This window comes from Ovis canadensis, chromosome 8 (genome assembly GCF_042477335.2).
Source record: "Ovis canadensis isolate MfBH-ARS-UI-01 breed Bighorn chromosome 8, ARS-UI_OviCan_v2, whole genome shotgun sequence".
Taxonomy (NCBI): domain Eukaryota; kingdom Metazoa; phylum Chordata; class Mammalia; order Artiodactyla; family Bovidae; genus Ovis; species Ovis canadensis.
This window is the reverse complement of record NC_091252.1, coordinates 65,885,431-65,906,487: the sequence shown is the minus strand read 5'-3', so window position 1 is coordinate 65,906,487 and position 21,057 is coordinate 65,885,431. Positions and strand designations below refer to the sequence as shown.

The 21,057-nt window shown below is 37.2% G+C and overlaps 1 protein-coding gene across 3 annotated transcripts in view; it reads right to left on the bottom strand.

Moving 5' to 3' along the window:
- Positions 1-21,057, bottom strand: part of LAMA2 (laminin subunit alpha 2) — a 681,429-nt gene that overhangs the window by 43,034 nt on the left and 617,338 nt on the right. For all 3 annotated transcript variants that reach the window (XM_069598353.1, XM_069598354.1, XM_069598356.1), the window contains 3 exons: positions 16,016-16,178; positions 15,210-15,354; positions 1,068-1,206 (listed from right to left, as the gene is read on the bottom strand). In XM_069598353.1, coding sequence (XP_069454454.1) covers positions 1,068-1,206; positions 15,210-15,354; positions 16,016-16,178 — 447 coding nt within the window. The remainder of the gene's footprint in view (positions 1-1,067; positions 1,207-15,209; positions 15,355-16,015; positions 16,179-21,057) is intronic.

Here is a 21,057-nt window from a genome sequence, read left to right as displayed (position 1 = left end):
GCAGAGCCAGTTTATCTGCATTAAGCTTATCAAATTATACCCTTGATAAACTGAACAGGTGTCTGGTTTATGAATTTAGATGCAGAAAGAAACACAAACCTCAGTTTGTCTGCTCAATATCATAAATGAGACTGAAGTTCTACTGCTCATTTGAGAAATATGAAAATAACTGACCATCATACTTTTCACTTATTCTGAGACCATTCCAATTGTAATGTGTCTTTTTAGGGTAGAAACACCTAGGCAGGACTTTTGTAATCATAAAAAAACTAGCAAACTAAACAAAATAAAATGTAAAAATATGGTGATCTATATTTACAGTAAATTCTTATGGTTTGGCCAAGTCAATTCATCCCATCCAAATTAGATTCAATTAACTTTTATTGAGCACCAAGTACTCTATAACTTTTATTTCTTATAGGCTGTTTTGTAACAAGCAGGAGATTAATGAAATATCACATGAAATATTTTCTGACAGTTTTTAATTACTTCTATTTATTTTGGAATTAATTAAACTATTAAACTAAATACACCTCCCCATCCTGCTATCTAAAAAATATATGCGAAGTTTTGAAAAATATTGACATGGGCAAGAACAACTAATACTGCTTTAGCATCAAGTACATGGGAAAGTTCCATTACACTATTATCATGCTCGTGCTTAGCCATCAAGTAGGTTACACTCACAGTATCCTGGAACACTGACTAATTTTCAGAACACTCAGCAAAGTCAGTGCACCATTATCTCTGGTGAATGTATAGCAGAAAGGTAATTACATTCAACTCCAGTTTCCACCTTTAATAACTTTTATAATTCTTTTTATCTCGTGACTGACTCTAAAGGTAACAGTGATTCCCATCCACCTCTTCAATAAAGATATCAAATTAATCTCTGGTTTTTAAATCCTGGTATTATTTTAACATGTAGCACAATTTTTTAGATTTGGCATTTTCTGCAACTAAAGGTTATATGATATTCCTGTTATAGTTAAACTTCAGAACTCTAGTGAGCATAGTGACCATTTAATTAAAATGTAATCCTTAGCCCTAAATATATATCAAATTACCTCAAGTTTCTCAGTGTTGGCAGACCACCAAAATATATTTTGTCATCTGCTTTCAAGTCAAGACCGAAGTTGTTCCCAGGAGATGAAGTTGCTATATTCTCCTCCTGGTTAGTATCAATATCTACAATTGATATGTTGGCTGCAAAGGAAGGAGAAAGTTTCACATTTTATTTGAGAAATACCAACCACATCTATATTATTTCTGTTTCTTTAAGATACTTTTACTTTAATTCTCAAATTAAAGCTGTAACTATATACAGCTATTTAATAATTGCAGAAACTATATCAATAAAATACATTGTTATACGATCCACAAAGAAAGCATGAAAATAGTAGCCTGAACACAAACCAGTCAAGATAAAATAAAAATGTTTAGATGGACAACAGAGAACTCATTGACACAGTTTTCCATAATACAAGTAGTTAGAAAATAAACTTAATAAGTAATTAATGATCAGATAAATATCTAACTAGAAATCAGACTGTGAATTAGAAACAAACACAATTTGTGATTCTGTCTGTACATTTCAGTATCCATAGAAGTACTGGGACTGAGGATCATCCCTAGAGGAATGAGGATGAGGTGGTTGTGCCTGGAAGTAGAGAGATGGGAATGTTTGATTTTGCAAGATGATAGGATCCACATCCATTGTAAACTACATTTTAGATGGAGGATGCTGAGTGTTTCAAGAGAGGTACAGTTTTCATTGCTTATTGCTTTTCTCTCAGGTCTCTAAATGTACTTCCAGTATGATGAGGATAAGAATTTAGAAATAGAAAGGAAAAAGGAAAAAAGAGAGACTCCTCTCTGTTTAAACTGCTTTGTTCAGAGAGCAGATGTGAACACTTTATCTCACTGATTTTTACCCTCTTTATTCTTTAGAGTCAGGCTAGGTTCTCTCTGAATTATGTGCTATCTCACCATAATATTTGCCTAGGCCCAACCTTAACTGCTTCATATATTTTGGATCCTTGATGCATATAGAGGCATCGGTTCATTAACAAGACAAATCTGGCCTCTAAATCTTTGCCCGATATAACATCTGAATTAGCAAGGGTCTAAAAATCGCCACTTGAACCAATGGGTTTTAAGGGCATTTCGAAGTATTTATTCTTTGGAGCATTAGTTTCTTGGATATTGCTGGATCAAATAAATATGGCAAACACTAGGTTAAACAAATTTAAACACAGATCTTAATTTTATGGCTGCTCAGATCTTGCAACACACTAGTATGAAAAATAATGCTCCAAAAAAGGGACACAGAACAAGTATTTCTCAAGTTTGTTTGACCTTGAAATATTATTATTTTCTCCCAATTCACCATTTTTTAGAAGAGTGTTCTTTCAAAAATAAAGAGAAATATCAAACTCCAAAATTCCATTGTAATCTGTAGCCCTTCCATTTCAAAAGGAAGTATCCTCAGTAAAACCAAACATAACTACCTTAAAAAATATCCAAAATAAAATACCCAAACCTATTAACACCTCAGATCCTCGAATAATTTTATAAAGATAAACAAAAAAATCACTTCAAAAATAAGTGCCTAATTAAAAGTAATTAAGCAAGTTAAGATTTAAAAAGTTAATTACTTTCTAGCACATATCAATTTCATACTCACATATCTTTTTGACCAGACTGGTGGCTAAAATAAAAAAGATTTATAAAAATGTTTTCAAAACTTTTTCATACATATTCTTTTTTTTTAAATCCAGATCAGCAAAGAAGTTTGCACATAGGGCTGTTGACTGGAATGTGAAAATAGCCTCTTTTCTATAGACCTGGTATACATTTTAATAATGTCTGTGAAAATGAGATGTTGTCTGTCTATCACAGGCAAACCAGTGACTGGAGGTAGTTTTCCTCCTTATCCCTGAGTGAATATATACATTTTTAGAACTCATGCTAAGAAAAACTGATTAAAAAGCAGAAACACAATTGAAATGAAACTCACCGGCCCACTGAAGTATTAGCTTCAGTATTGAGACGTAGGGTGGCATATTTTTACTGATTTAAAGAAGGGTTCTACTCTGTCTTTCATGAGTGACAGCTATGAAGTGGGTTCCGCTATGGAATGCTAACACTTGCTTTTATTCCTTGCCCTATTTCTTTCACTTACAGAATAGCAATTACCATAAAATTTTAAGAGTCAATGAGTTTATCATTTATGGATAAACAGGGAATTAAGGGTTTTATTCAATACTAGACACAGAGTAGGAACTTAACAAGTATTTTATAATCAATACTGAGTTGTTATAAAGGAGTTGTTTTCACTTTGGCTGTTCTTTTCTTCATTTAGTCCACTGAAAATCTAAATGATCAATTTTGCGTCCATATCAATGCACTTGGGGGGACATAGGGCACCTCTATTAGTGACTGTGGTTCTACTAACTGACTCAGAAGGTGGGAGTGCTTCCTGAAAAAGTCAGTTTGAACTTCAAGGGACAGTAGTTTTACAAACTAGCTGTGAATAACTTGTGTAAAACAATCAGGTACCTGAAAAGGATCAATAGCCTTCCTATCTCACTACTCCATGAATTCTGACCTTGCTAAAACCCACAGTGTCCTCCCTACATCCAAATCCTATGGGGTCCTTTGGTCCCTACCTTAATCCAAATCTGTGCAGTATGTGAGGTTAATATTTCCATCCTTCTAGAATTTTCCTCCTTTGACTTCCATAATACCAACTTCTCCAGCTTCTCTTGCCTTTCCAACCTCATTCTCAGTCTCCTTCCCTGGGACCCTATTTTTCTGAACACTTCTGAAATGTTCACGGTCACCAGAGGGCTTTCATTTGGCTGCTTGTCAGGTTTCAGCTATCTGGGTAGCCTCAATTTATATTTACTTACTATATGTTGACCACTCAGAAATATACACGCCTGGACCTGATTTTTGCCTAAAAATCCACATTCAGCAGGTGATTCATTATATACCTCCCCAGCTGATATTCTGAACTAAAATGGTTATCTTTTTACTCCCAGATCTGTATTATTTATTTTATCTGGTAGCACTAAGACCCCTACCCAATCTCCTAATTAGACAGTCACCTTTTCTCCTCACTATTCTATACTTACCAATCAACAGCCCTGTGAATTTCATCTAAATAACTTTATTATCTGTTCTCTTTAAACAATTATTTGTTTTATTTTTCAATGTGTTGCGTGGCTCTATGAGTGTCCCTGGTGGCTCAGTGGTAAAGAATCCACCTGCCACTGAAGGAGAAGCAGATGATTCGATGCCTGGGCCAGGAAGACCCTCTGGAGAAGGAAATGGAAACTCACTCTACTATTCTTGCCTAGAAGATCCAAAGGACAGAGGAGCCTGGGGGCTATAGTCTGGGGGTGGTAGAAAGTCAAACACGACTGAGTGACTGCACACACATGCACGCGTGCCTATAGGAACTCAGTTCCCTGACGTGGGACTGGACCCAGCCATAGCAGGGAAAGCCTGGAATCCTAACAATTAGGCCCCCAGGGAACTCACTCTGTCCTATTTTAAAACACTTTTATCAACGTAAAACTGACATGGTATAATTTGTCCATGTTTAAAATGTACAATTTGACAAGTTTTGAGATCTCTATACATCCATAAAATGCTGCTGCTGCTGCTAAGTCGCTTCAGTCGTGTCCGACTCTGTGCGACCCCATAGACGGCAGCCCACCAGGCTCCCCCGTCCCTGGGATTCTCCAGGCAAGAACACTGGAGTGGGTTGCCATTTCCTTCTCCAATGCATGAAAGTGAAAAGTGAAAGTGAAGTTGCTTAGTCGTGTTCGACTCTTTGCGAACTCCTTAACTGCAGCCTACCAGGCTCCTCTGTCCGTGGGATTTTCCAGGCAAGAATACTGGAGTGGGTTGCCATTGCCTTCTCCATCCATGAAATGATCACAGTCAAAAAACTGAGCATGTCAGTCACTCCAGTAGTTTCCTTAAGTCTCTTTGTCATCCTTCCTTCCACTGTCCCTCCCTATGAAACCCTATCCACAAATATCCTCTAGCTACTTACTGTGACTATATGTTAGTCTGTGTTTTCTATATAATTTTTACATAAATGTACTTTTTGGTCTGACTTCTTTTACTCATAAAAATTATTTTGCTATTACTCTATTTTGTGTGCATATTTTTAGTTCATTAATTTCTTTTATCACTAAACAATATTCCATTGTATGGATATACAACAATTTGTATATCCATTCAACTGCTGATGAATGTTTGCACTGTTTTTTGTTTTATTGAGTATCACAAATAAAGGTGCTATAAATTTCCTGGTACAAGTCTCTCTATGGATATATACTTTCACAAATCTTGGGTGAATATTTAGGAGTGGAATGGTTGTTTCATATGACACATCTATATTAAACCTTTTAAGAAAGTGCCAACCTGTTTTCCAATGTGGCTGTACCATTTTTACATCCTTGTCAGCAGTGCATAAGAATTCCACTTGCTTGACATCCTTGCCAGCCCTGGGTATGTTCAGTCTTTTTAATTATAGACATTCTAGTAAGCGTATAGTGGTATCACACTGTGGATTCATTTTGCATTTCTTTGCTGTCAAATCCCACTGAAACTCATTTCAAGCCATCATTTATCTCTTGCCTGAACTATTATTGTTCTTAATTGGTCACTCTGCCTCCAGTTTAATCTGAAATTTTACTTTTCTTATTTCTCCTCTCTCTGGTTATTTCCTTATAGCTCCCTTTGTGGGGCCTCCCTTTACTATACTGCTTCAATATTGCTGTTTGCTCCAGGGCTTTGGATAATCTTATTCTAGATATGACTGGTTTTTCTCATCTCCATTAAGCTACAACTATTTAAAACGTAATGCTTCGCAGCCATCCATCTTTCCCCTAGAACTCTGTTAATCCTCAGATACGCATAATGAATTGCCTGTCAATTACATGGCTTCCTTAGGTTGCTAAAGATACTAAGAGTTCCTTTAATATAACATGTCTAAAATAAAGGTTTTCTTAGCTTTAAAAAAGCTAATAAAGCTCTAATAAAGCTTTTCTAAAGTTCTTTTCTAAAATCTATGTTTCTTCTTGCATCCAATTGCTTGGTAAATGGCACTGATTTTTTTTGTTGTTATTTTAAGAAAAATAAAGGAATTATTAAAAAAAAAAACCTTACTCTCCACATTGAGTATTTCATAAAGCTTCCCAATTTAAAAATGTTTAATATCTTTCAACTCCATTCTTTCCTATTCACTCTCATAGTTTCATTCTCCTTGCTCTTCCACTGGTTTTCCTACAGATTGCAATAGGATCTGAAATCGTCACCAATCTACCCTTCAAGTTGCTGCTAAAGAAACTTCACTAAAACACAAATCTGGTAGTATCACACTCTTGATTAAAACTCTTAGTAGTTCTTTCCCTATAGCTTTCAGGAAGAGTTGAAACTCCTTACAGTAAGTGCCCTACATACAAACCTTCAAGTTGTGAACTTTCAAAGATGCAAGCGTGTGTTTACGTGTCCAATCATGCAAGTTAATTCATGTGTACAGTGTACATTGTCATGAGTGTGCATTCACTATAAGTAGTTGCGGTCTTGTGTACTTTACTGTACAGTACTGTATAGAGTACAGTAGTACAATATCTTTATTTCAAGCTCTGAACATGTGCCATCAGTGCCAGGTGTGAATGAAATTGCAGCTTGCCCTCTCCTCTGTCTCCGATTGTTGACAGCACTTCAGCTCTACCACCTCCCACCTCTTTTCCCTCCAGTCAGTAAATCTTCGTGCCTGTTCACTTGATGCCAGCCCCTGTATGCCAGCTGTTGTACTGTACCAGTGTACTTTTCAAGGTTCTGTACTGTAAGATTAAAAATATTTTATTTGTGTGTGTGTGTTTTATGTACTATTTGTGTGAAAAGTAACATAAACTAGTTACAGTACATCACAACATAGCCGACTGTGTTGGCTGGGTATCTAGGCTAACTTTTTTGTTCTTACAAACAAATTGGACTTACAAATGTGCTCTTGGAAGAGAACTTGTTCGTATGTAGGAGAATTACTATAGTTCAGCTCAGGCCAGTGCCAGGTCACTTCAGGCATGTCCTGCTGTTTGCGACGCTATGGACCATAATACGCCAGCTGTCTCGGTCCATGGGATTCCCCAGGCAAGAATAATAGAGTGGAGAGAACAAGATGGTGGAGGAGTAGGTGGACATGGAGTACATCTCTCTCCAAGGATACACCAGGAATACATCTTCAGACACAAAAGTGCATGAAGAACACCAGCTGAGAGTGGACAAGAATACCTGACCAGGGGAAAAGAATATATTGAACCATGCAAAACTTGAGATCAAGCCCTGAGCCTCTGAGTGGGAGCACTGACTCCAAGACCCTAGACTACCAGAGAACTAATCCTAGGGAGTGTCAAATTGTGAGAAATCACACAAAGGAAACCACCTGAATACAAGACCTGGCATCACCCAACCACCAATAGCATGCTGTGAAGGATGCCTCATCTAAACAACAAACAAAACAAAAATACAAACCCAATCATCAGCAGACAGGATTACCAACTCACTCAGCCTTGCCCATCCGAGGAAAAACAAACACAAACTCAGCACAAATCTCACCCTATACAAAGCTTACACAAACCAGTGGACCAACCTTAGGAGGGCAGAAACCAAAAGGAAGAAAGAATTCAACCTTGAAGTCTGGGAAAAGGAGACCTCAAACACAATAAGTTAAAAAAAAAGTAATGAAAAGGCAGAGAGATACTACACAAATGAAGAAACAAACTAGAAACACAGAAGTCCAAATAAATGAAGAGGAAATAGGCAAACTACCTGAAAAAGAATTCAGAATAATAATAGTAAAGATGATCAAAAACCTTGAAAACAAAATGGAGAAAATGTAAGAATCAATTAACAAAGACCTAGAAGATTTAAAGAATTAATATAGAGAGACAAACAACACAATTACTGAAATTAAAAATAGTCTAGAAGGAATCAATAGAAGAATATCTGAAGCAGAAGAATGAATCTGTAAGCTGAAAGATAAAGTGGTGGAAATAACTTCTGATGAGCAGAATAAAGTAAAAAGAATGAAAAGAACTGAGGATAATCTCAGAGACCTCTGGGAAAATATCAAATGCACCAACATTGGGATTACAGGGGTCCCAGAAGAAGAAGAGAAAAAGAAAGGATATGAGAAAATTTTTGAAGAGATTATAGTTGAAAATTTCCCCAACATGGAAAAGGAAATAGTCAATCAAGTCCAAGAGGCACAAAAACTCCCAAACAGGATAAACCCAAGGAGAAACACACCAATACACATACTAATCGAACTAACAAAGATTAAACACAAAGAAAGAATATTAAAAGCAGCAAGGGAGAAGAAACAAGTAATATACAAGGGAAACCCCATATGCTTAACAGCTGATCTTTCAGCAGAAACTCTGCAGGCAAGAAGTGAATGGCAGTATATATTTAAAATACTGAAAGGGAAAAATCTACAACCAATATTATTGTACCCAGCAAGGATCTCATTCAAAATTTATGGAAAAATAAAAAGTTATTCAGAAAAGCAACAGTCAAGAGAATTCAGTACCACCAAACTGGCTTTACAACAAATGTTAGAGGGACTTATATTGTCAAGACATACAAGAGAATAAAAAAGATCTACAAAATCAACCCAAAACAATAAGGAAAATGGCAATAGAAACATACATATGAATAATTACTTCACATATAATTGGATTAAATGCTCCAACCAAAAGACACAGACTGGCTGAATGGATAAAAAAACAAGACCCATATATATGCTCTCTGTAAGAAACCCACTTCAGACCTAAAGACACATATGGACTGAAAGTGAGAGGATGGAAAAATATATTCCATGCAAATGGGAAGCAAAATAAAGCTGGAGTAGCATTCTCATATCAAAATAGACCTTAAAATAAAATAAAATATCACTTGTAATCACAAAAGAAAAGGAAAGACACTACATAATGATCAAGGGATCAATCAAAGAGGAAGACATAACAATTGTAAATATCTATGCACCCAACATAGGAGCATTTCAATACATAAGACAAACACTGACAGAAAAGGAGAAATTGATAGGAACACAACAATGGTAGGAGACTTTAACACCCCACTCACACCAATGGACAGATCATCAAAACAGAAAATTAATGAGGAAACACAAGTCTTAAATGATACATTAGATGAGATGGGTCTCATTGATATCTTCAGGACATTCCATCCAAATGCAGAAGAATACACCTTCTTCTCAAGTGCACATGGAATGTTCTCCAGGATAGACCACATCTCAGGTCACAAATCAAACCTCAGTAAATTTAAGAAAATTGAATTCATATCAAGCATATTCTCCAACCACAACACTATGAGATTAGATATCAATTACAAGAAAAAACTGTAAGAAACACAAATACATGGAGATTAAACAACACATTTCTAGATAACCAACAGGTTACTGAAGAAATCAAAAGAGAAATCAAAAAACTTCTAGAAACAAAAGACAATGAAAACATGACAACTCAAAACCTATGGGATGCAGCAAAAGCAGTTCTAAGAAGGAAGTTTATAGCAATAGAATCCTACCTCAAGAAACAAGAAAAACATCACATAGACAACCTACTTTCACACCTAAAACAACTGGAAAAAGAAGAACAAAAACACCCCAAAATTACTGGAAAGAAATCATAAATATCTGAGCAGAAATGAAAAAGAAATTAAAGAAACAATAGTAAAGATTAATAAAACTAAAAGCTGGTTCCTTGAGAAGATAAACAAATTGACAAACCTTTAGCCAGAGTCATCAAGAAAAAAAAAAGAGAGAAGAATCAAATCAACAAAATTAGAAATGAAAAAGGAGAGGTTACAACAGACAATGCAGAAATGCAAAGGGTTGTAAGAGACTGTTATGAACAACTATAAGGCAATAAAATGGATAACCTGGAAGAAATGGACAGATTCTAGAAAAGTTCAATCTTCCAAGACTGAACCAGGAAGAAATAGAAATTATGAACAACCCAATTACAAGCACTGAAATTGAAGCTGCGATCAAAAATCTCCCAAAAAACATGAGCCCAGGACCAGATGGCTTCATAGGAGAATTCTATCAAACATTTAGAGAAGAGCTAATGCCTAAAAAAATCGCAAAGGAAGGAACATTTCCAAACTCATTCTACAAGGCCACCATCACCCTGATACCAAAACCAGGCAAAGAGAACAGAAAAAAGGAAAACTAGAGGCCAATATCACTGATGAACATAGATGCAAAAAGCCTCAACAAAATTTCAGCAAACAGAATTCAGCAACACATCAAAAAGCTCATTCACTATGATCAAGTTGTTTATTCCAGGAATGCAAGGATTCTTCAATATATGCAAATCAATCAATGTGATACACCATGTTAACAAATTGAAAGATAAAAATCATATGATCATCTCAATAGATGTAGAAAAGCCTTTAACAAAATTCGGCACCCATTTATGATTAAAACTCTTCAAAACAATGGGCATAGAAGGAACCTACCTCAACATAGTAAAGGCCATATATGATAAGCCTATAGCAAATATTATTCTCAATGGTGAAAACTGATAGCATTCCCCCTAAGATCAGGAACAAGACCAGGATGTCCACTTTCACCACTATTATTCAACATAGTTTTGGAAGGCCTAGCTACAGCAATCAAAGAAGAAAAAGAAGTAAAAGAATCCAGATCAGAAAAGAGATAAAGCTCTCACTGTTTGCAGATAACATGATACTGTACATAGAAAACCCTAAAGATAGTACCAGAAAATTACTAAAGCTAATCAGTGAATTTAGCAAAGTTGCAGGATACAGTATCAATTACAGATATCACTTGCATTTCTATATACAAACAATGAAAAATCAGAAAGAAAAATTAAGGAATCAATACCATTCACCACTGCAACAAAAAGAATTAAATATCTAGGAATAAACTTACCTAAGAAGACAAAAGAACTGTACACAGAAAATTATAAGACACTAGTGAAAGAAATCAAAGATGACATAAACAGATGGTGAGATATTCCATGTTCCTGGGTAGGAAGAATCAATATTGTGAAAATGACTATACTACCAAATGCAAGCTGCAGGTTCAGTGCAATTGCCTATCAAATTACCAATGGCATTTTGCACAGAACTAGAACAAAGATTTCACAATTCATATGGAAACACAAAAGACCCAAAAGAGCCAAAGCAATCTTGAGAAAGAAGAATGGAGCTGGAGAAATTAACCTTCCTGACTTCAGATTACACTACAAAGCTACAGTCATCAAGACAGTATGGTACTGGCACAAAAACAGAAATATAGACCAGTAGAACAAGATAGAAAGTCCAGAAATAAACCCAAGCACCTATGGGTACCTTATTTTAGACAAAGGAGGCAAGAATATACAATGGGGCAAAGATACCTCTTCAATAAATGGTGCTGGGAAAACTGGACAGCTACATATAAAAGAATGAAATTAGAACAGTTCATAACACCACACACAAAGATAAACTCAAAATGGATTAAAGACCTAAATGTAAGACCAGAAACTATAAAACTCTTAGAGGAAAACACAGGCAGAACACTCAATGACATAAATCAAAGCAATATCCTCTATGACCCACCTCCTAGAGTAATGGAAATAAAAACAAAAGTAAACAAGTGGGACCTGATTAAACTTAAAAGCTTTGCACAGCAAAGGAAATTATAAGCAAGGTGAAAAGACAGCCTTCAGAATGGGAGAAAATAATAGTAAGTGAAACAACTGACAAAGGATTCATTTCCAAAATATATAAGCAGCTCATACAACTCAATACCAGAAAAACAAACAACCCAATCAAAAAGTGGGAAAAAGACCTAAATAGATATTTCTCCAAAGAAGACATACAGATGGCTGACAGACACATGAAAAGATGCTCAACATCCCTCATTACTGGAGAAATGCAAATCAAAACTAGAATGAGATATCACCTCACACCGGTCAGAATCAGTTCAGTTCAGTCACTCAATCATGTCCGACTCTTTGCGACCCCATGAACCACAGCACATCAGGTCTCCTTGTCCATCACCAACTGCCAGAGTGTACCCAAAACCATGTCCATTGAGTCAGTGATGCCATACAGCCATCTCATCCTCTGTCATGCCCTTCTCCTGCCCTCAGTCTTTCATCAGGGTCTTTTCAAATCAGTCAGTTCTTTGCATCAGGTGGTCAAAGTATTGGAGTTTCAGCTTCAAAATCAGTCCTTCCAATGAACACCCAGGACTGATCTCCTTTAGGATGGACTGGTTGGATCTCCTTGCAGTCCAAGGGACTCTCAAGAGTCTTATCCAACACCACAGTTCAAAAGCAACAATCTTCGGTGCTCAGCTTTCCTTATAGTCCAACTCTCACATCCATACACGACTACTGGAAAAACCATAGCCTTGACTAGACAGACCTTTGTTGGCAAAATAACGTCTCTGCTTTTGAATATGCTATTTAGGTTGGTCATACTTTCCTTCCAAGGAGTAAGTGTCTTTTAATTTCATGGCTGCAATCATCACCTGCAGTGATTTTGGAGCCCCCCAAAATAAAGTCAGCTACTGTGGCCATCATCAAAAAGTCTACAAACAATAAATGCTGGAGAGGGTGTGGAGAAAAGGGAACACTCTTGCACTGTTAGTAGGAATGTAAACTGATACAGCCACTATGGAAAGTGGTATGGCGATTCCTTAAAAAACAGAATAAAACTAGCATATGACCCAGCAATCCCACTCCTAGGCATATATGCTGAGGAGACCAAAATTGGAAAAAACACATGTATCCCATTGTTCACTGTAGCACTATTTACAATAGCTAGAACATGGAAGCAACCTAGATGTCCATCAACAGATGAATGGGTAAAGAAGTTGTGGTACATATACACAGTGGAATACTCAGCAGTAAAAGGGAACACATTTGAGTCAGTTCTGATGAGGTGGATGAACCTAGAACCTATTACACAGAGTGAAGTGAGTCAGAAAGAGAAAGAGAAATATTGAATTCTAACACATACAGACGGAATCTAGAAGAATGGTACTAAATAACTTATTTACAAGGCAGTAATAAAGGAGTATGTCAAGGCTGTATATTGTCACCCTGCTTATTTAACTTCTATGCAGAGTACATCATGAGAAATGCTGGACTGGAAGAAACAGAAGCTGGAATCAAGATTGCCGGGAGAAATATCCATAACCTCAGATATGCAGATGACACCACCCTTATGGCAGAAAGTGAAGAGGAACTAAAAAGCCTCTTGATGAAAGTGAAAGAGGAGAGTGAAAAAGTTGGCTTAAAGCTCAACATTCAGGAAACGAAGATCATGGCATCTGGTCCCATCACTTCATGGGAAATAGATGGGGAAACAGTGGAAACAGTGTCAGATTTTATTTTTGGGGGCTCCAAAATCACTGCAGATGGTGACTGCAGCCATGAAATTAAAAGACGCTTACTCCTTGGAAGGAAAGTTATGACCAACCTAGATAGCATATTCAAAAGCAGAGACATTACTTTGCCGACTAAGGTCCGTCTAGTCAAGGCTATGGTTTTTCCAGTAGTCATGTATGGATGTGAAAGTTGGACTGTGAAGAAAGCTGAGCGCTGAAGAATTGATGCTTCTGAACTGTGGTGTTGGAGAAGACTCTTGAGAGTCCCTTGGACTGCAAGGAGATCCAACCAGTCCATTCTGAAGGAGATCAACCCTGGGATTTCTTTGGAAGGAATGATGCTAAAGCTGAGGCTCCAGTACTTTGGCCACCTCATGCGAAGAGTTGACTCATTGGAAAAGACTTTGATGCTGGGAGGGATTGTGGGCAGGAGGAGAAGGGGACGACAGAGGATGAGATGGCTGGATGGCATCACTGACTCGATGGACGTGAATCTGAGTGAACTCTGGGAGTAATTAGCTTTCTACTCTCTAACTGCTGATTGACTTGTCTACTTTCCCCTTTAGACTGCAAGTTCCTTAAAGACAGGGGCTTATCACAGACTTCACTTTGTTCTTGCCTAATAATTACTGGGCTTCCCTAGTAGCTCAGCTGGTAAAGAATCCCACCTGCAATGAAGGAGACCCTGGTTCGATTCCTGGGTTGGGAAGTTCCCCTGGAGAAGGGAATAGGCTACCGACTCCAATATGCTTGGTCTTCCCTGGTGGCTCAGATGGGAAAGAATCTGCCTGTAATGAGGGTGACCAGGGTTGGGAAGATCCCCTAGAGAAGGGAATGGCTATCCATTACAGTATTCTTGCCTGGAGAATCCTTATGGACAGAGTAGCCTGATAGTAAGCACAGCACAGTACTTAACTAGGTGTTTGGCAGATATGTGTTAAATATAGGAATGAAAGATGGTGCAAGGTTATATCTAAATTTTTGTGAAATGTCACACTGGCATATTCAAAATGAATTAAGTCTAATAATATAAACAGAAGAATCAAAGTTTAATTTGCAGATACAAGCAATGCCATAGTACCCAGAATTAGGAGAATTGTACTAAGATAACAATAGCAGCACACTGACACCTACTAGTCTTGGATTTCTGTCTTGGTTGTAAGATTTTATGTATAAATGTCTGGGACCACATATAAGCTTGAGTCTACATTTTCTTTTCTCTAAACCAGAACAAAATACATGAACAAATGAAATAATGTTTGGGAAGTGTTTTGAAAATGTCCTAGAACCATAAAAATGTTACATCATTATTAATCAATTATTAGCTTGTCCACATACACATTTTTGGCACTTTCAAAAAGCTAAGAATTGGTAGCTGTGCTCTGTTGCCTGTACGAATTCTATCTGTGGCCCATTCTAAAGGAAACATCTTGGCAAAACGGGAAGAAAAGGAAAGCATACAAGCTTTTCAAATCTACTACAGGATATAATTTTACAAGTTGTAAGGTAGTTTTATCCTCTCAAATTAAGCTCTCACTTTCAAAAGAAAATGACAGAGAGCCATTTGGCTCTTCAATCAGTCATGTCTAACCCAAACCACCTGTAATCTAAGCCAAAGAAATGACTGTATCACTTTTTCACAGAATTTGTGAGTACCTAAAGTGACAGACAGGGTCTTCTTCATGATTAGATACGTGGGAGCTTTGGATAGCATGATTAAGGCTCAGAGTGCATTATTACTATAAAAACTCACCTTGTTTTTGAATTCTTGACAAGGTGAATGATTTCCATTTCCCGTCATTATGGTTTTGATTGCTGACAACGGAAGCCATTCCTGAACCCAGATCATAGCTGACTTTTATGTGCCCATCAGTGAGCTCTACACTCATGAAATCCTTCTATTAATAGAGGAAAAATACACCAGTGATTAGATACACAGAGAAATATTTGGGTATTCACTTTGTGGGGTTTGTAATAGGGCTTTATGGTTAAATTACTGAATGTGTTGATCTGTAAGAGAAATGCATTTTTGGAAATAGAATCGGTGTTAGTATTTTATGAATGTTTGTGGGTGTGATGTTATGGTGTAAATGGTCAAAGCCGAATTACTAGGATGTATCCTTTTATGATAGGAGTAAAAAGTGGGTTCCTTTGAAAATGTATTCAGCAAACTAAATAGGATATTCCCAGAAAGAAGTTACTAAGAAACACTGACCTGGAAAAAATAATAAGGATATTTAGAACCACCTCTTCACTAAGGTCTTTAGAAGAAGGCTAAGGAAGTGTGTTTTTCTGCTGCATGTTTCTATACAGAGGGAATCTTTACTGGGTTTTTCTTTTAAAGAATTATAAGGCAGTTATTCTGAAAATAAATTATAATTAAATTATATATGTAATTAAAGTTATTGATGGAAATACATAAATACTATGCACCACTCTTGGCTATGCACACTCATCCCAAACTCCTCTGAACAATAACTGATAACTGCACTGGAACCCTACAAAAAAAGAAGCAAACCATATCCTCAATTGTGAAAGATCAACTGTGCAAATCTTTACCAGGTCTCGTGTGGCAAGGTACATCAGGAGAGCACTTGAAGAAAATGTCCTGAACTTGAACATGACAGTGGAGATGTTGGGGTACCAACGAATGGGGCGACTGACCAATGCATAGCCTTCTCCATCAAACTGAATGGTCCCCTCACTATCTTCCACCTGTGGACTGAACAGAGACATTTCACATGAATCAGACGATGTCTACATGCTTCATCCATTTTCAATACATCACACTCTATATCTTGTGAGTCTGGGTTGTAGGCTGTTGTAGGGCAGGAACAATCCCAGATACATCTTCCATCCTTCCCCTTCTCTCCAGTGCCACCATCAGGCCAGGTAACCACCATCTCTCACCTGGACTTCATTAGGTGTTCAATAACTAGGTCAATGATGTTTTAAATCCTTTTGCTGAGGTGCCTAATGGATAGTTATGTTGGTGTTTAAGTGCATCTTAGTAGTATGAACTAGTGGGATTTTGGAACACGCTGAGAATGCATTATTACATTTACCAAATACATAACATAACAGGGAATAGGGGTTGGATGAAAAGGGTGAAGGTGGTTGAAAGGTGCTAACTTAAAAGTTGTAAGCGGAAAAGCCATGATGGAATATAGACTCCTATTCTCTGAGCTCTGGCTATTCAGTTGGATTTTCTTGGACATATTAGATTCAGACAATGAAGGGCTCCTCTAACTGTGTGTATTTGTTGATCTGTCCTCTTCCCCAGTATGTAAGCTCTATGAAGCTGAGTAGTGCTTATGGGTCAGGCTCCATTTCAGGCACAAGCTCAGCATCCAGTGCAATACTTGGCTCATAGTAGAAGCTGTAAATATTTGTGGAATGAGGGGGATATTGGTAAATCAAATTGCCTCACAGAGAATACATGTTCAATCAGTACTGGTTGAATAATTAATAAATATCTAAGATATGTCTTGTAAATATAATGTTTAAAAAGATTTCTTTTTCAAAAAAAAAAGTTATAATCTATCTATCTTACCTAACTGATGTTAACAGCATAAGTTTTGACTGGAGACATTTTTAAACTTTAAATATCTGCATCTTAGTTTATATTTGAATCTGTGAAACTGGACTGTTGTATTAACTTGAGAGTAGAGAAGAGCTATTGAGAAATACAATAATGTAAAATAACAATAACTGAGACTATTATTTGTATGAGATCTTGGATAATGAGAAAAATAATAGTGTACAAACATTAATGGTCTTGTGGAAGAATAACTGTTTTGCATTTTAGACAAGCTGGCTTCCTCTCTGTTTCTGGAAAAGAGAGAAATATAAAACTCTGAAGACAAAAGGAAGGGAAGAGTCTTATCTGTGTTTGTCATAATCATGTAATTGTAAGTTATATCTAAACAGGTATAAAATCAGATTGATATATTTTTGTATACTGTAGCTTAAAGCTTAAAAGATGCTTTTTCAATATTCATGGAAAGTGTTAACTGAAAGGTTTGTGGGACTAAATCATCTTATTAACAATATAATTTATAGTGAATAAATTTAGTGAATAAATGATGAGTTTGGTCTTCTTTCATCATTATTAAAAATCCATTAAAATCCGGAATATCATGATGTTAGAGGTAAGAAAATATAATGTAGACTCTACTAAGTAGAAGGTCCGTGAGGGTCTCAAATACTTGGATTTTGAATTATGTACCACCATGCTATCAACAAAAACTCCAGAAAGGGTGTGGGGATCACCACTGACAGTTTCCCAAATGCTTTGGCTCAAAGCATTGTTACTTACAACTCAAAAAGAAAAAAACATAAAACTTCACTACATGATGTCAGAATAAGCACTGGAATAAAAAACATGTCACATTTGTATAATGATGTTATTATGGTCTTAATCTATTAATTTCCTCTACACATAATGGAAAAAACAGCAGAGTAGATGGCAGGTAGTCTGGAGTCTGATGTGGAATCTCAGAAGTCACCGTAACACCACCTCAGGTCTCAGTGTTTCCACTCTGAGATGAGAGGTTTAGATCAGTGACCGAGTTCTAAAGCCTATTCCCACTTCAACCCTGTAAGAGATTCTTCTGTTCAAGCAACAGGCAAATCTGCAAGCAGGAGTTTTGTATAAGAGCAACAAAACATACAGTTGTAGATCAGGCTATTTTGTTTAATTTATTAACCAAAAACCAGGTAAACCTGGCTTCAAATTGATGACTTTGAGGTTGGGAAAAAATGAATCTTTCCAATCAGAGTCCATAAAATTTCAACAGCTAACATTATAGTAGAGTTTTCCTATTCATTTTCAATATATTTACTAGGAAGAGTGACTATTCTCTTATAATTAATAAATGATAACCTCACAGCCTCCAGAAAGAAAACCACAACCACAGAAAACTAACCAAAATGATCACATGGATCACAGCCTTGTACAACTCAGTGAAGCTAGGAGCCACGCTGTGCTGCTGCTGCTGCTGCTAAGTCGCTTCAGTCGTGTCCGACTCTGTACGACCCCATAGAAGGCAGCCCACCAGGCTCCCCCGTCCCTGGGATTCTCTAGGCAAGAACACTGGAGTGGGTTGCCATTTCCTTCTCCAATGCATGAAAGTGAAAAGTGAAAGTGAAGTTGTTCAGTCGTGTCCAACTCTTAGTGATCTCATGGACTGCAGCCCACCAGGCTTCTCCGTCCATGGGATTTTCCAGGCAAGAGTACTGGAGTGGGGTGCCATTGCCTTCTCCAGGCATGCTGTGCAGGGCCACCCAAAATGGACAGGTCATGGTGGAGAGTTCTGAAAAACATGGTTTACTAGAGATGGGAATGGCAAATCACTTCAGTATTTTTGCCTTGAGAACTCCATGAACAGTATGAAAAGGCAAAGAGATATGAAACTGGAAGATGATGACCCTCCTGGGTTGGTAGGTATCCAATATGCTACTGGGGAAGAGCAGAGAAATAGCTTTAGGATGAATGAAGAGGCTGAGCCAAAGCAGAAACAATGTCCAGCTGTGGATGTATCTGGTGGTGAAAGTAGGGTCCAATGTTGTAAAGAACAATATTGCATAGGAACCTGGAATGTTAGGTCCATGAATCAAGGTAAACTGGAAGTGGTCAAATAGCAGATGGCAAGAGTGAACACTGGCATTTTAGGTATCAGTGAACTAAAATGGACAGGAATGGGAGAATTTATTTCAGTTTACTACTGTTGGCAAGAATCCCTTAGAAGTAATGGAGTAGCCTTCATAGTCAACAGAAGAGTTGGAAATACAGTACTCAGGTACAATATTAAATACGACAGAATGATCTCAGTTCATTTCCAAGGAAAACCGTTCAAAATCACAGTAATCCAAGTCTAAGCCCCAACCACTAATGTCAAAGAAGTTGAAGTTGGGTGGTTCTATGAAGATCTTCTAGAACTAACACCAAAAAAAAAAAAAAAAAAAGAGAGAGAGAGAAAAATGTCCTATTCATCACAGGGGATTGGAATGCAAAGGTAGGAAGTCAAGAAATACCTGGAGTAACAGGAAAGTTTGGCCTAGGATTACAAAATGACACAGGGCACAGGCTAACAGAGTTTTGCCAAAAGAACACACTGGTCATAGCAAATACCCTCTTCCAACAACACAAGAGATGACTCTATACATGGACATCCCCAGGTAGTCAATACCAAAATCAGACTGATTATATTTTTTGCAGCCAAAGATGGAAAAGCTCTATACAGTTAGTAAAAAGGCCTAGAGCTGACTGTGGCTCAGATCATCAGCTCGTTATGGCAAAATTCAGGCTTAAACTGAAGAAAGTAGGGAAAATCCTTAAGTCATTCATGTATGACCTAAGTCAAATTCCTTATGATTATACAACGGAAGTGACAATAGATTCAAGGGATTAGATTTGGTAGACAGAGTGCTTGAAGAACAATGGACAGAGGTTTGTAACATTGTATAGGAAGCAGGGATTAAGACCTACCCCAAGAAAAAGAAATGCAAAAAGGCAAAATTGTTGTCTGAGGAGGCCTTACAACCAGCTGAGGAAAGAAAAGAAGCTATAGGCAAAGGAGAAAAGGAAAGATATACTCATTTGAATTCAGAGTTCCAAGAATAGCAAGGAGAGATAAGAAAGCCTTCCTCAGTGAGCAATGCAAAGAAACAGAGGAAAACAATAGAATGGTAAAGATAAGATCTCTTCAAGAGATAGCAAGGGAGCATTTCATACAAAGATGGGCACAATAAAGGACAGAAATGGTGTGGAATTAACAGAAGCATAAGATATTAAGAAGAGGTGGCTAGAATACACAGAAGAACTCTACAGAAAAGGTCTTAATGAATCAGATAACCATGATGGTGTGATCACTCACCTAGAACCAGACATCCTGGAGTGTGAAGTCAAGTGGGCCATAGGAAGAATTACTATGAACAAAGCTACTAGAAGTGATGTAATTCCAGCTGAGCCACTTAAAATCCTAAAAATGATGCTGTTAAAGTGCTGCACTCAGTATGTCAGTAAATTGGAAAACTCAGTGGTGGCCATAGGATTGGAAAAGGTCAGTTTTCCTTCCAACCCCAAAAAAGGCAGCACTAAAGAATGTTCAAACTATCACACAGTTGCACTGATTTCACATGCTAGTAAGGTAATTCTCAAAACTCTTCAAGCTAGGCTTCAACAGGACTTGAACTGAGAACTTCCAGATGTTCAGCTAGATTTAGAAAGGGCAGATGAACCAGAGATCAAATCTGTTAGATCATACAAAAAGCAAGAGAATTCCAGAAAAACATCTTATTCTGCTTTAATGACTATGCCAAAGCCTTTGACTGTATGGATTACAACAAACTGTAGAAAATTCTTAAAGAGATAGGAATACCAGACTACCTTACCTACTTCTTGAGAAACCTGTATGCAGGTCAAGAAGCAATAGTTAGAACTGGACATGGAACAAGACTGGTTCAAAATTGGGAAAGGAGGACATGAAGGCCTGAGATCTTTGCAGAATTGATAATTAGCGATGCTATAGTCTTATATAATGCATGGTTGAAAGGACATTTAAATGCCTTAGATGTTTGGTTGACAATAAACTTTTGAA